This window comes from Phoenix dactylifera, chromosome 17 (genome assembly GCF_051530095.1).
Source record: "Phoenix dactylifera cultivar Ajwa chromosome 17, Ajwa_hap1_PhDact_Kaust_v1.1, whole genome shotgun sequence".
NCBI lineage: Eukaryota > Viridiplantae > Streptophyta > Magnoliopsida > Arecales > Arecaceae > Phoenix > Phoenix dactylifera.
Genome location: NC_143206.1, coordinates 11,405,900 through 11,421,310, shown reverse-complemented (window position 1 = coordinate 11,421,310; position 15,411 = coordinate 11,405,900). Strand labels below are relative to the sequence as shown.

The 15,411-nt window shown below is 36.7% G+C and overlaps 2 protein-coding genes across 3 annotated transcripts; one reads left to right on the top strand and one right to left on the bottom strand.

Annotated features, from left to right (window-relative positions):
- Positions 1-12: 12 nt before the first annotated feature.
- LOC103714675 (ubiquitin-conjugating enzyme E2 20-like) lies at positions 13-2,348 on the top strand. Its single transcript, XM_008802016.6, has 6 exons — positions 13-355; positions 1,188-1,215; positions 1,350-1,577; positions 1,713-1,776; positions 1,879-1,938; positions 2,015-2,348. The coding sequence occupies exons 1-6, from the start codon at positions 228-230 to the stop codon at positions 2,053-2,055; spliced, it is 549 nt and encodes a 182-aa protein (XP_008800238.1). The 5' UTR covers positions 13-227; the 3' UTR covers positions 2,056-2,348.
- A 3,475-nt stretch (positions 2,349-5,823) lies between these two features.
- On the bottom strand, positions 5,824-8,859 carry LOC103714674 (protein EARLY RESPONSIVE TO DEHYDRATION 15-like). Of its 2 annotated transcripts, none has more exons than XM_008802015.4 (3): positions 8,705-8,859; positions 6,422-6,796; positions 5,824-6,296 (listed from the first exon to the last, which is right to left on the bottom strand). In XM_008802015.4, exons 2-3 carry the CDS (start codon positions 6,777-6,779, stop codon positions 6,133-6,135), a joined length of 522 nt encoding a protein of 173 aa, XP_008800237.1. In that variant the 5' UTR covers positions 6,780-6,796; positions 8,705-8,859; the 3' UTR covers positions 5,824-6,132. The 2 variants fall into 2 exon arrangements, with proteins under 2 accessions (XP_008800237.1, XP_088569417.1); XM_088713291.2 differs by lacking the exon at positions 8,705-8,859 and adding an exon at positions 8,449-8,678.
- Between the last annotated feature and the right edge of the window lie 6,552 nt (positions 8,860-15,411).

Here is a 15,411-nt window from a genome sequence, read left to right as displayed (position 1 = left end):
AGGAGCCCCTTCTCCATTCTGACTCGTTTCTTCTCTTCTATCGGCTCTCTCATTCTCTCTTTTGCGGTCCTCTGGAGAAAGTAGTAGAAGAAGAAGAGATAGGCCCCAAATTGGTCTCTTCTTCTTCCTTAAGACAACCAAAACCCAGCCTCTCTCTCTCTCGCGGTAATTCTTCCTCTTGTGGATAGGAGGTATCTCAGCTCTGAAACAGGCGGAGGCGAGCAAAGATGCCGAGGGAGAACCAAGATAACATCCCCAACACTCCTGCTGCAATGGCTCCTCCAACAGCCGCTGCCGCTGCCAAACAGCCTCTGCCCGTTGCAAAGGGCCCTGATGGCCAGTCTGTCTTGAGGAGGTCTTCATCTCTTCTCCTTGTCCCGTCTAAAATGTTTTTGATCTTTCTTCTTGTTTCTTTTTTATAATATAGTTCTTTTCTGTCCAGAACTCTTGAAGGGACTTTTCTTTCGTTCTTTCTTTTTTTTCATTATGGTTTTCTTTTGTTTTAATGGATGTAGGGGCTTTCTGTCCCTTTATTTGAAGGAAACGAAGTTTTTTTATATATATGTATGTATGGATTTTGGATGCTTGCTGAATTTTTACAGGCCCTTTTAGTTTTTTTTTTTCTTTTCATTTTCTTTGCTTAATCTTGCATGGATATCTGGTTTTGTATCTTTATCTTTTAGAAAATTTCATGAACTGATTCCCTCAAGAAGAATTTTATTAGATCCATCGGTAATTCTTTCTTGTTTATGGTTCCTGAAGAAGAATTTATCCTAGGACCCCTCTCAGTCTTGAGGTCGTGGATGGAAGGGTTTCTAGACCAATTCTTGCTGGAAATCTGATATGGTTCTTCTTGATTAGATCTTTTATACCTTTTATCCCAACTAATCTAATCCTGTTTAAAATAGTTAATTCTATCGAACTTTTCTGAAACACTCTAGTCTTGGGTCTGTTAATGATTTTGTCTCCTCTCTCTCTCTCTCTCTCTCTCTCTCTCTGGTACATTTGTTTCCACTCTTTTAAATTGAGATGATCATGTGTTATTTTTTCACTGCACTTAAATAAGTTTTTTCATGTATCTTTCTCGAGAGAAAATAAGTTTTCATGTTTCATCTACTCCTTCCCGTTCTGTTATCTTCTATCTATTTTACACTTACATTTTTCTGCTGTTTAATTTGTGCAAACAGGCTGCAGTCAGAACTGATGGCTTTAATGGTAAGAATATCCAAACAGATTATAGTTTAGTTAGTGCTCTGCTCAGAATTCTCTTGCGTTACTTGTCGATCTCTTCAACCTGGTATATTTGATGTCTTATATAATAATGATCCCATTGCCTCCTTGGTCTTCAGATGTGTGGAGATCCTGGGATATCAGCTTTTCCAGAGGGAGATAACATCTTCTGCTGGAAAGGAACCATCACTGGGGGCAAAGACACTGTCTATGAGGGAATGGTCTACAAGCTCTCCCTCTCCTTCCCTAATGATTATCCTTTCAAGCCTCCAAAGGTGAAGTTTGAAAATGTCTGCTTCCACCCCAATGTCGATCTCAATGGAGGCATCTGTTTGGATATTCTTCAGGTATATATAGAATCTTCTTGCATTTCATCACTCTTATCTTCAATGATTCTTTACTTGGAACATGATCTACTACTCATTGTTTTATATCTGCCAAGAAGTTACTAACTTGAGCTCTGATATTCATGGGCCTTTCAGGATAAATGGTCATCTGCATATGATGTGAGAACCATACTGCTCTCAATTCAGAGTCTTTTGGGAGGTAATATTGATTTCTTAAGTGATTAATTTCTCTTCAAGCATCTGTTAATAGGCTTAAAAGCTATGTGGTTTTATGATGCTTATGTGGTGACAATGATTTCAGAACCAAACAATGAGTCTCCTCTCAACCCTCAAGCTGCAGCACTTTGGAACAATCAAGAGGGTGTGTATGATGTGATCTTAGAAAGCAAAATGTCTGAAAAACAAATTTCTAATGCTTCCCTATTTCTTTCATGCAGAGTTCAGGAAAATTGTGGAGAAGACTTACAAGCCTGCCTAGCTTGAATGGTTCTGTGAATTGGTATCACAGACATCATCACCTATAAAGGAAGGAGAGATGCATTGTTGTGTTCTTCAATTTTCTGTTGTTAATCTTCTTTCTTTTTTTCCCATTTTCCCATGGAGCTTTTTTTTAAGCTCAAACTAGTAAACTTCATATTAAGATTTATAGCTTAAATAACCATTGCTGATTTTTTTTTTTCATTTGTTATTGTTGTAAATTGAAATGAATCCTATGACATGAATCGCCTATATGGATTTTGTCAAAATGAATCGTATGAATTCCTTCTGGCATGGAGTGTCTGTCTCATGGGTCTGACTAGACTCACTCATAATAAACCTTTTGCTAAAAAGCAATTGAATTGACTAAGATCTCTCAATATTGTCCAATAACGACCTTGCACATCTTGTTCTGTGCTTCATCTGAAATTCGTAACAGATGTAGAAGGAAAAGACTTGTTTTATTGCTCAGATCTTGTTGTCAGATAGAAAGGGTCCTAACCAGCTGAGTTAATAGCTGTTGGTGATCGAAGTATAACATTAGTAGTTTTGAGGAGCTAGTTTTTGTCCCCTCCTTTTTTCCCTCTTTGCATATTGTCGTTATTGTTACTGGTTTTGCCTTTTTTGTGTGCTTATGTTAGTGGAAGAAAATTATGGTACAAATCTTTTCTTGAGCAAAACCTTCTTGTTCTTTGGAAGCATGATCAAGAGTCTAAGTAATTGGGAGGAAATAGGTTGGGTCATGTTGGAGGTCAGACCAAGCCCGACTAGAGATTGTGAGAGCCTGCTTAGCACCAAACCAAATCCAATCTTTTTTGGGGTAACCCAAGCTCTTCGAACCAGAGATCCGATCTTTAACCCACTTCAATCCAAATCCGATCAGCCTTAATTTTTTGAGCTCGGGTTCAAAATCGAGTTGGTTCAAGTTAGGTTATGTTAGGTTAGGTTAGGTCAGGTTGGACTGGGTTAATTAGATCAGTTTAACCAAGTCATGCCATATGAATAACATTTAGAAATAAAATAAAATGAACTAGAGATGGTAACTTGTGAATATTCTGTAGATCCTAATTTCAAATAGTTAAACGAATACTAGTACAATTTCAGAGAATAGAGGCGCACGCACCTAATATATGCATATCATACATATATAAAATTTTTTGTTGTACTAGTGAGGTTCGGGTCCCCAGATTCAGGTTGGATACTTCTTTTACTTGAAAGAGAAATTAGATAGAAAGCAGGGTTATTTTTTTTACTTTCTTTCAATTAATATTTATAAAAGTATGGTATAAAGCATCTGTTTGTACTAGAAATGTCCACCTTTTAGATTATTGATCAGATTACTCTCCTAGTTGAAATATAATCTTTTTAAAATAAAAAATACGATGAAATTTTTAAAATTTGGAGAAAAAAAAAAAGCTAAATCTCATCTTTTACATCGACTCGTCTTTTATCACGTTGCTAAATTCCCCTAGATTAGAAGTTATGACTATTTGAATTTTTCGATTGTGATTGAGTCCTGGATATCACAAATCTTGCTTACAAACCCTATTCAAACACACAAAGTAGCCACAATAGTCCACAGCAAGTTAGTTGTGCTAAATTAAAGTTGGAGATTGATCATCCCCTTTGTTGGAGGATTGATCACCAACACCAGATATCATAGACGGGTTTGCAACAAAAAAAAAAATGTACCAGTGCTGGAGTTGAATAATAAAAGAGGGGTGGCAACCAAAGGACTCAAGTTCATGGCAAGTTGAATGCAACTTGATCCCCTTCTACGGCCATTCTCTTGCCAATGACAGATATATTGTCAAAAGCCTTGTGAAGAAAGTGATGGCACAGATGGCCTTTCATGATCCAGGCAGATGAGCTTATTCTTTTAAGGCATACATTATGGTTACCCTTTTTTCATTTGCTTTACATGTCACAAAACATATTGTAAAAAAGCTCTTAGCATGTTCCTTTGGAGGTAAAGCAGATGTGGGTTCATACATCATTGGATGGTCTCCTTTTGAAGTGCATCACATCATTTTCATATTTAGCTGCGTATCTGAAGTTAGATTGCGAAGGCTATCGGTCTCTGTCCCATACCTAAAGTCGGATGATCCACAGTTTGTGAAGGTGGTGGTTGTTTGCTTCAGATTCTGATCAAATCTATGGATGCTATGGGGATTATTTCCTGGAGAACTTGTGGTAGCTGACCTGAGAATGCAAGCTTCAACAATGCTATGAAAGCCAGCATCATGACTGGTGGTAGGTGGAAAGCGATGCCTGCGAGCTATATGACATCTCAACCAGTTTGGCCTGTGGGGCACAAGTTGCTTCTTTTCCATGCAAGAGAAGCAACGCTGTGCAAAATGGCCGACTAAGAACCAATTTAGTAGTAGGTTCTTGGAAGGACAGGTTGCATGAGGCTCTTTTGCTATTAGTGCTTTACAGAGCAATTAACATGAGAGAGATCTTGCTCTACATCTGAAATAATATATACTACTGTAGTGCTTTGCTCTTCAAGTTAGTGCTTATAGAGCAATTAACATAAGAGAGATCTTGCTCCACATCTGAAATATATACTACAGTAGTGCTATGCTTGCTCTCCATGCCCGGCGGTAATTTAGGCTTTGTCTTGGCTACCTTGATTTTGATCAAAAAGAGGAATAAATGGGGAACAAATAAAGAGAAGAATTGGTATATAGTTATTCTCTATTTAGGATCTCACCCAAAATAGATAGCCGAAAAATATTATTTGGATTCTTTGATCCTATATAAGTACTCCAGATCTACCCAGCGAATAACCAATGTAGGACTAAACACACGTCTGCATGGGTTCTCACATATTCTCCCTATTTAAGCTCTGACGTCTCCGTCAGACTAAAGGTTCAAATCTATTCAAATCTAATCACAAATATCATGATTAGCCCGTGATCAGCCTCAATAAAACCGTATTGCAGTGCTCTCTAGTTCATATAGGTTATAGATTGAATCCGGTCTGATACCATTTGTAACAACCTAGACAGAACCACATCTAAAAAAGCTAGCCGGTTGGTATTATTTAGGTTCCTTAATCCTATATAAATACCTAAGATCTACCTAGCGAACAACCGATGTGGAACTAAATACACGTCCGTACGGATCCTCACATACTCTCTCCGTTTAAAAGTCCGACATCTTTTTCAGGCTAAATGTTCAAATCCATAGAAATCTAATCACAAGCACCACGATCAGCTCGTAGTCAGTCTCAATAGATCCGTACCGCAGTATCCCATAATCCACATTGGTTATGGCATAGATCCGCTCTGATACCATTTGTAACAACTCAGAATCTCATCCAAAATGGCCAACCGGAAAATATTATTTACATTTCTCGATCCCGTATAAGTACACTATATCTATCCAGTAAATAACCAATGTAAAACTAAATACACGCCGCATGAAATCTCACAATTTTCCTCCTAAGTCCTATCAAAAAACATGTTTCTTTTTTTTTTTTTTTTCTCCCTAATACAATGAAGGGAAGGGAAGGCCAGCCCCATTTATCTTCCCTGCTGTTCTTTTCTGAGGCAAAGCAATCCAAGAACATCTTAATAACATAACGTGATCTCACAAAAAGAAAAGGGGGAAAAACAAAATAATCTCACTTGATTTTAACATTTAAAAATCTATCATAAGCATTTTTCAGAAAAATAGATGACAAACGGTACATTTCCTCGAGGAAATCTAAATATGTCTAATAGTTAATGTAGATATTATTACCTTCATATCACACAAAGAATGGAAGAAGGGGCACAGAGAATTTCATTAACATTCCCAGCAATGGAAAGCCATTCAGCAAACACCGCATTTGATGGGGCTTCTTTTTTCTGAACTGGAAGTAGAGCATTTTTTTTTTTTAACTTCATTACATCACTCTCCTCTTTTTTTTTTGTTACTCATAGCTGATCAGATGAACACAGTGCCTGAACAAGAACTGGACAACACTAGAGCTACATTTTAGTTCTATACAGAAGTACATTTAAGTTGTGCATAGGAACAATGGACATGAACTGCTTCCCACCGCCGCAGCGGCAGCAACCACAGGTTCTCAACGGGGCTGCTGAATGATGCGGTGAGGGCTGCGCTTCAGGCTCATGCATTGCGATGGCTTCGCTCGAATCCTGGCTGGTTCCACAGCAGGTCTCACCCAGCCATTCTTAGGAGATTTCAAGTTCAGGCTCCTGATCACTGCCTCTGCATCATTCTCGAAGCCTGTATCCAGAACATTATCACAACTATTAAAATTGTAAAAATCGATAAGACTGGTAATTACATATGGCTGGCTGCATACAGACTTGAAGATGTTACAGTGCATTTTGTGAAACAGAAATGCCTACCAGGCTTTGGGTTCTCTTTCTTCTGCATACCAGAAACTAGTTCTTCAGCACCCAGAGCTTGGTGGTAAGCTGCAGCTTCAAACTCCGCCTCGAGAATTGACAACTCATCTGCGATGCCAAGATCGAAAGATTCTGGAAGCAGATTTGTGACATCCTCATCATCATCGCCATCAAAAGTTTCTTGCTCCTGGTGCTGATGGAACCAGTGATCACGGAACCATGTGGTTGTCTTCACCAGCTCCCACCACTTGGGGGAGAAATCCTCTACCTGCTGAAATGCTGCCGGGATAAAAAGTGGGGCATTCGGGTTGAGTGTAGACTTTGCTGCTGCCCCAGAAGGCATTGCCATGGTGCTCATTTCAGCAGTAACTTTTTCTACAAAATGAAACAAAGAAAAAGAGAGAGAGAGAGAGAGAGAGAGAGAGAGAGAGAGAGAGAGAGAATAATTTAGCAGGTGATACAAACAAAAGCTCAAAAGAAAATGGAATGCTGGAAGAGTTATTCTAGATGCATAATTTTGAAACAGTTAAAAGCTCCACAACACCTTGATGTCTCACCCAAAGTATAATCATGTGAAATAACACAGTTCCTCAAAGCTTCATGAATAACACATGACTTGCACCTAAACTTCATGTTTCTTTTTTCTCTTTTTCAATTCTATATGCAATGCAAGTAAAACACCCATGTCGGCAATAACTTCGAGGAGTTTTTAAAGTGCACAAGTAAAGAACTGACTTATGATGAATCTGCTTGCAAATTACAATGTTTAATTTGATCAAGTGAAGGAACATACTATGGCGCCTTCAAAGATATAAGAATATTTCAATCAAAAAAAAAATCAAAGATATATCCATGCACCAATCATGTGTAAGACAACTCCAAAGAGAAATTTGATAAGATGCCTTAATTTTAGATTACCCATAACTGCAGCTAACAAGCAATAAACAATAAAACTGCAGACTGCTTTTACCAAACGGGGAACACATAATTGATGATGGAAGGTTTAGATTCAGCATGCAAAAAGCCAGACAGACCAAATCATAAACAAATATTGTTCGGATATGCCTATAACCAACCAATTGCCCTGTCGTGCTGAGGGGAACAAACAAATTGAATGTAGAACAGATCTAAGACAATGAATTATGTTTTTGATCAAATATGCACATCCAAGAAGAAAGAAAACCAATCTATACATGCAGATAATTTAAACCATTGATCAAAAGATAGCTATTCAAATTCTTGAACAAGAAATTAGCCGAAGAAAATAAGAATAAATTCATGCCCCCAATCCCATCACCATGATAACAGATCGAAACAAACCATATTCGTGCTTCTAACACTTCCAAGAGATCTGCCTCATCAAGTGATCCCAAAAGCATATATAAGATCCCGAGACAGCCCTTTCCATCTCGAACTACAACTCTAAAAAGTTGTGACTGTTACAAGATCTAATGATAGAAATTACTTATTCCGAACCAGCCAACCAACACAGAAACTATTTTAGTTATTTTAGCCTACTTAAAACAGAGAAACTATTCTAAACTAAAATTCAACAACCAGATAACCAAATAAAAATTCACTCAAATGAGACTAAATAACCAAACAGATTATAAACAGTAAACAGCCTCCAAAAACGCAATAACAGCATAAATCGGTCTATTAATCCCTCAAAATAGGAACAGGCTAAGCAGAACATAATCCTTATCCACAAATCAAACTAGATAACCAAAGAGACTGTGAAAACAGCCCCCAAAAACCCAAATAAAAGCATGAATCAGACAAATAATTCCGAAAACAGAAAGAGGCTAAGCAGAACATAATCATTATTTGCAGATCTACGAAATTTTGGTTATTTCGAGATAAACACAAGCACAGGAACTGCAACCGAGAACATGACTATGACTAAGACTGTGATTCTTGATCTGACAACCATAAGCTTTCTGCTTGCAGATCAAAGCATATACACAACTCGCAAATCCATAGATTTAATCCATAATCTCGGATCTGACCTAAACACACAGTCTCACCTCAGAACCAGTCTTCCAGATCTTTTAAACCATATAAAAATCTAAGAATAAATCCTAAAGCATCATGCGACCAGATCCTTTTAAGATTTTCCGAGATCTAACGAGTTCAACCCCTCTCCCCGTATAAAGATCTGGATCAAATTGTTCAGATCTAGCAGTAGTAGAATAGCTTTTGGAGATCAGATCGGACATCGAACAGAGAACAACAAATCTGGTAAATTTGCTGAGATTATATTAACCAGACAAAAACTTTTACCTTTCCGGAATTTCCGCTAAATATCTGCGATTTTAGGGACCCGAAAAGGATGAGACCCGCGGGGCGGAAAGAGACCATGGGTAGTATTTATAGGCGGAGAAAGGGTGACCGAGTTCCGAGCCTTGTGGTTCGGACTTCCGAGGCTAGAGGCTCGGAAACAGGACGACCGCGAGACTAGAAGGGTCGTAACTCGGTTAGGCCAGCAAGGCTTGAACACGTTGGGAGTCGTAGCGCCGACGGTGGGATAAAAAAATCTAGAAGGGTCGAAAAGTCCTCGAGCTTATGAGTCACCTTGGGGTGCTTTATTCCTTGGCATTGCAACAATAATAAATTATTTTCAAGTGTCGACAATCTCTCCCATGAGACAAAAGAAACAGTAAAATAGCTCATAATCATAACATTACTCTAGTATCTGCCACAAAATTACAGTACAATATATGCACAGTTTGTGCCATGGAATGTTCCTCCATATAGCTTAATCTAATCATCTCTAAGGACTCTTTGATTCACCAGGATGAGAGAAAAAATTAATAATAAATAATAAATAATAGATACTTAATATTTGTTAGGGTTTTTTAAAAAAATAGAAACTAGCTTTTTTTATATAAAAAAATTTATGTGAGATATGGAAAAATTTAATTTCTACCGGATCAGAATAGGGATTTTTTTTTTTCTCTAGATTAAATGGAGTAAGATTTTTTTCCGTATTAAGAATGTAACAGATATATATTATTTTTTCAGAAAAATAGAAGCTCAATAGCAATCAAATTAATAAAAAATATTTTTTGGCATTGGATATTCTGATATTTTATTTTTTAAAGAAATATTTTGATGAGAAATGATTTTTGTTATGAACCAAATGAGATCTAAGTTTTGAGATTTCTTGAGACATGACAAATCTAACTCATCAACTATTTCACTATTTGTCTTGGAGGGATGGGCCGGAATTACCAACATGATCTGACGAATAGGTAAAAAGATAAAGGAGAAGAAAAAGGGCTATGCTGATGGTGATGGAAGCTAAGATAGCAGCAAAAATCTGTTCATTGTGATCTTTTTCTTAAATTACCATCACCACCAGGGTCTGCTGAACTGTGATCTTTGTCACCAATTTCCATCACTATTGAGGTTTGCCGAACCAGGCCAAACTGCCTGTTTTAGGTAGTACCGAGTTGATTTGGTGCGAAACCGGGTTGGTTCAGCTATTTTTATTTGGTTCCGCCTGAAACCTTGTTGGACCGATCGGAACTGACCGATTTGTTGTCGAAAACCAGTTTTGAACCGAGTTGGGTATTGCATTATTGTCGTTGCCATCTTATACCTTTTAAAGGCATCATGTGGCATTGGAAAGGCCCGAGAAAGCCTTTTAACGTAATTTGAAGCAGTTCTACTGCTTTTCTTTCCCAAAAATTGTAAAATAAGAAAAGATCATGTCAAAATTTTTGATTTGGGCTTTATTTTTTTATATATTGTAGATCTATGGACAATGCACATCCTGACATAAAAATTTTTAATTTTTAGATTATATATAATTTTAAAAAATTTTAAAAATTCAAAAAAAGCTATTATCAATTAAATTTTTTTGAAAACTCCAAAAAAAATAGTCGTGTCGGTCCGTGAACCGGCATGCCCTACCAATTCAGTACGATATCGAACCAAATCGGCCGCCGACTGATATGGGTTCCTGTACTGATTCAGCTCCATCAACTTCAACGTCTCGATCAAGGCTTAGAAAATGGTGAGTTAATTTTAGATCTTTCTAGGTTAAGTCACCATCGGCTTAGGCCGGACAGATCTCAGCCGTTGGATGGGCAAATGATGATAGATGGCACGATGGAAAATAAGGCCGGAAAGCTTGGGTGGGAAGGGAGACGACAACCTTGACCCCGTCCGCTGAACGGGTAGTTCTAAATACACCCCCCCTATTGCTCAGGACACCCCCCAAAAATTAAAAAAAAAATACCCAAACTAACCTTTAGTGTAATTACCATATTGCCCTTGAAATTTTCTAAGTACACCCCCTTCCTCCTCCTCCATTTCGTGCTCCGTTCGGCACTGGATCGCCGAACAAAATGCTTCTGTTCGGCTGAACGGTGCCGAACAGAAGGCTTCTGTTCGGCGATCCAGTGCCGAGCAGAAGGCTTCTGTTCGGCAACCCTCAACCGAACAGAATCCTTCTGTTCGGCGGAGGGGAGGGGAGGAGGGGTAGGAGGGTGGGGAGGAGGCGGCGGAGGGGGGAGGGGTAGGAGGGGTAGTTGGAGGAGGGGGAGGTGGAGGAGAAGGGGGTGGAGGAGGAGGAGGAGGCAGAGGCGGGGGTGGGGAGGTGGGGGGTGGGGAGGGTAGGGGTAATTTAGGAATTTTTAATTTTTTAGGGGTGTCCTTAGCAAATGGGGGGGTGTAGAGAGTATTTAATTTTTTTTTAATTTTTGGGGGGTGTCCTGAGCAATAGGGGGGGTGTATTTAGAACTACCCCCGCTGAACCCACGATCTTCATGTGATGGCTCTGATTGGTGGGGCCCATGTTGCCTCCACCTGTACTCCACTAAATGTATCGTATTATAATAATTCCTTATCTGATGTGACAAATATACGTCACAAACCAGGTTTGCTTTAAAGTTTAAACTCTAAACTATTGGTTTGGTTTTAGCCCTTCCTCGTAGCATGTGCTTCAGTCCGGACCTGAGGTTTGGAATGAAGCAGGTGTGGCCAGTTTGGCGGGTCCCACTGTTGTTTGGTCCGGATAACTCATGCAACAGTATTCAGAGGGTTTTGAAGTGAGGGCTTGAGATTTGTATGGTAAAAAAATTACCTCATAGATTAGTGCATGGGATTTTTTTTTTGATTCTTTATATATTTTAGTTTCTTTTTTATATGGATATAATTTTATTAAATTAGTATAATAAATTTAATTTTATCAAAAAATTGAAATTTGCTTCGTTGTTTCTCTCTCTCTCCCCCCTCCCTCCATGCACAGAGCCTGTTTGGTATTGGTATTGTTTTTGTATTAATGTTCCTTGCAAATGAGTGGGACACCATATAAAAATTATTGTTGGGGTAGCACTAGTGTGATGCTTTTAGTTTTACTATTTTAGAAAAGTAGCAAATATTTTACCATCAAAAACTCTTATAATTTTTCAAATAATATGGAAGAAAATTTTATCATGTGTATTTGTTTAATTTGATCTAATTTTTAAAAATATTTTTGAAAACAAAGGTGGTACCAAATGGGCCTTCGCCTTTTTTTTCTTTATTTTCTTCCTATATTTTTGGTTGGATTATCATGATTGAGGAGGATTACAAAATCTGATATGAAGCACTTTGGCCATTATAAGTAGGATCGGACCGAATTTAGGAGTAAGATCCTGCATATTGAAAAGCCGAGTTGTGAGCTAAACTTCTAGAGGTCTTAACTGAGTCATATGACGCCCGAATAAAATATTATTTTTTTGAAATTATATAACCTTTTAAGATCAATGACATGATGTCCCTCCAAGGAGAGCCATGTTCTTAGCGATCGTGCCTAAATTCCATCATTTGGATTTTAAAATAGGCCGATTAAACCGAAAATTTTATTTTTGAAAAAGACTTTCGTCGAATGTATCTCTTAATCCGAGAAGAATATAACATAGTGACATAGGCAAAATTGATGTAAAAATAGAAATCTATCTTCCATAGAATTTTAGGTTTTTTGAGTTTATATCTACTAATCATGTCTACGAAAATAAACTGTATTAGAATTGAACTAAGAATTCAATACAAATTATGCATGGATGGACCTCAACATTATAAATAGAGGTTATGTACCTCGATTTTATTGTCATTAATAAAAGAAGGGATATAAACTCTACTTTTAAAATGCTTCTACTTTTTTCTAAATTTTTTTTGAGAGATTCGAGTTGAGCAAATTGGAAAAAAAAAAAAACATATCTCTCCGATCACATCATATCAATGCATGCTTGATCATGCTATGCCTACACATTGGTGTAATAGAGGTCAATCCAATAATTGAGGTTTTCTTTTGGGAGAGGATGCAATAATTAAAGATAAATTACATAAATTTGCTCCACCCAAAATACTTGCATAAATTAATTCCAAAATATAGATGGCAAGAAAAATCAGAATTTCTTAAGATGTTACACAATGAACAAAATGCCCATAACTCTTGACCAAGCTTTTTGGCCATCAAGAAGTTTTCATCCACAGCATTGGGCAACAAGTTATGAGTTTCTTTATCCAGAAAATACAGACTAGTGCCTTCTTGGCATTGGGTAGAAGGTATAGTTGTTAATACATTTAAAGCCACCTTTAACTTCCCTGTAATATGACTGCCCTTCTCACAAAAGGTACACATTTTAGAGGACGCTCACCTGGTTTATGAGTCTTTAATGCCATTATAATGTTTATAGCAACCGTATAGTCATAACTATGGATACTAATTAAGCTCATATGTTTGTTAATTATCGTGCCACCTAATAATCACTTATATAATTTTATCTTCATACTTTCTGTAATAGTTTTATTTAAGCTCAAGATCTCACATATTATCATAACAAGTTATAATAAATTATTCTATGTCAAATTAGCATAATAACTGTTGTTTAATTTTATGGCAGTGTATCACTACTCGTTTAAACTCTTTATAGCAAATCAAAACTCTAAAAATTATTGTTGTAAATTGTTAATTAAAATTTTAAAATAGTGCAATGTCAAAAATCATACAAAATCATTCTAATTATGTAACATTACTATAATTATAAGATAAACTATGTGACAATTACTTCCATGCTGCCATATACCTTGGTTGTGTACAATGAAAGAGTAACAAGAGTACATCATGACCGCAATGGATCTTTGAGCAAATTTTCTACTTTGTTGTCAAAATAACTACTCGACACCTAGTTTCAGCACTTCTTTGTTCCCAGTTCCAGATTGGTGCCGGAGTAGGTGGTAGATCTATGCAAATTTTGCATGTCCTAACTCAATCTGATTTTTATTAGCCTCGAGCTCCGATTTCAGTGACTCGAGCCTGGTCATTTTTCTGATCTGATTAAAATTAGGTAGGGCATGAGTTGATTTTTTTTTTTTTTTGCCCATCTCGACTTAAAACTATTTTTCTATATATATTAATAATTTTAGAATCAATGATGGACTGGTCAAACTAAATATATAAATTATTGGACTCGATCTATACTATAACGTATCTAGAAACCAAAATTTATATGTTTTGATATTCTCTGACATTTAAATCAAGTTTGTACAAAATAAAAGATATCAATTATATGAATAATTTTATATTTATTAAATTTATTCTTGAATTTGGTCCATTTAATCGACAATTTTGATTTATCAAGAGAGAAATCTCACAATATTCTTCCATACAAATTCCACCGGATCTTCCATCCTGGGATGCCTTTTCTTCAGGGAAAAAAGATTCAAATTAAAAGTACATACTAAAATATGTCCAATGTTGTGTCCTTAATGGAAATCAAAACAGTTATCACACTATTATAGTGGTCTAAAGTGGCCTTAGTTACCTTCTATAAGTACCCTGGAACACATATCGTAGGTATCCAAAATCTTCTATCTTTTAATGTGCAAGTATATGAAGGCATAATGAGAAGATGATGAGAGGACTCCAGCATCCTCAAGGTATAAAAAAACAGCCATTATAAAGATCACAGCTACCATTACCTAGCAGTTTTTCATAATATATATAGTATATGTGATACTGCATAAATAATCAAAATTATTTAAATGTTTACTATTCCTTCTAATACAATAATACATCTGCAATCAAATCTTCATGCTAATTAAGCTGGAAAAAATAATGATGTATTTCATAAACAATAAATTGACCAAATAAGTGACAACATTCTTTTTTTCTTTCTTTTTTACATTATCATCAATTATTTTGTGCCTTAATGAGTATTATAGCAGCTGATGTTTTATTCCCAAGTATAGCCAATCAGAACTGAATTTGGCAATTAAGTAGCAGCTTCCTCAGAAATGATCTGGGTTATAGAAACCCTAATACTCATTAACAGTGATTAGGTGGTTATCAAACCCATCTATTTCCGATAATTCTCATTCATTTTTACATGATTGTTAGAGAATGGCTTCTGCTCTACTTTCATAGATTGGTTGGGCGCTGCGAGTCTAGATCCTCTACAGTATACATTTTGCAGTGCCGAAGGCTGCGTATTATTTGATAGCCGTCATGTAATCCATCTTGGAAGCAGACCGCCATCATGTTTCTGAAAAATAGAGAATCATGTTGCATGTGTAGGATATACAGCTTTTTACAATGCAAAACAAGCACTACATATGATCTTGGTTCTAATGCAAGGTGAAGCTATTAATGTGATTCTTGGGCAACATTTATTACTTAAATAAATCACTCATGCAGTGGTTACATGGCAAGCCATGTAGGGCATCCATTCTGAAACGTCTCCATTGCCTTAGTTCAACTATTACAAGGGTCTTTATCAGTCACAAGTCATTAAGGCCATTATAATGCTCATAACGGCCATTCTATCCGTAATTCATAATAATGAGACCATATGTTCTGCAACCTAACAATGATTCATATGATTTCATGCTTTCATCAAACTTGTTGCATGTACTCTAGATCTCCCATGCATGCTGTAGATCATAATATAGTCGAAAGAAAAACTTTTTCTACAATAGAACACATTTGTTTATCATGT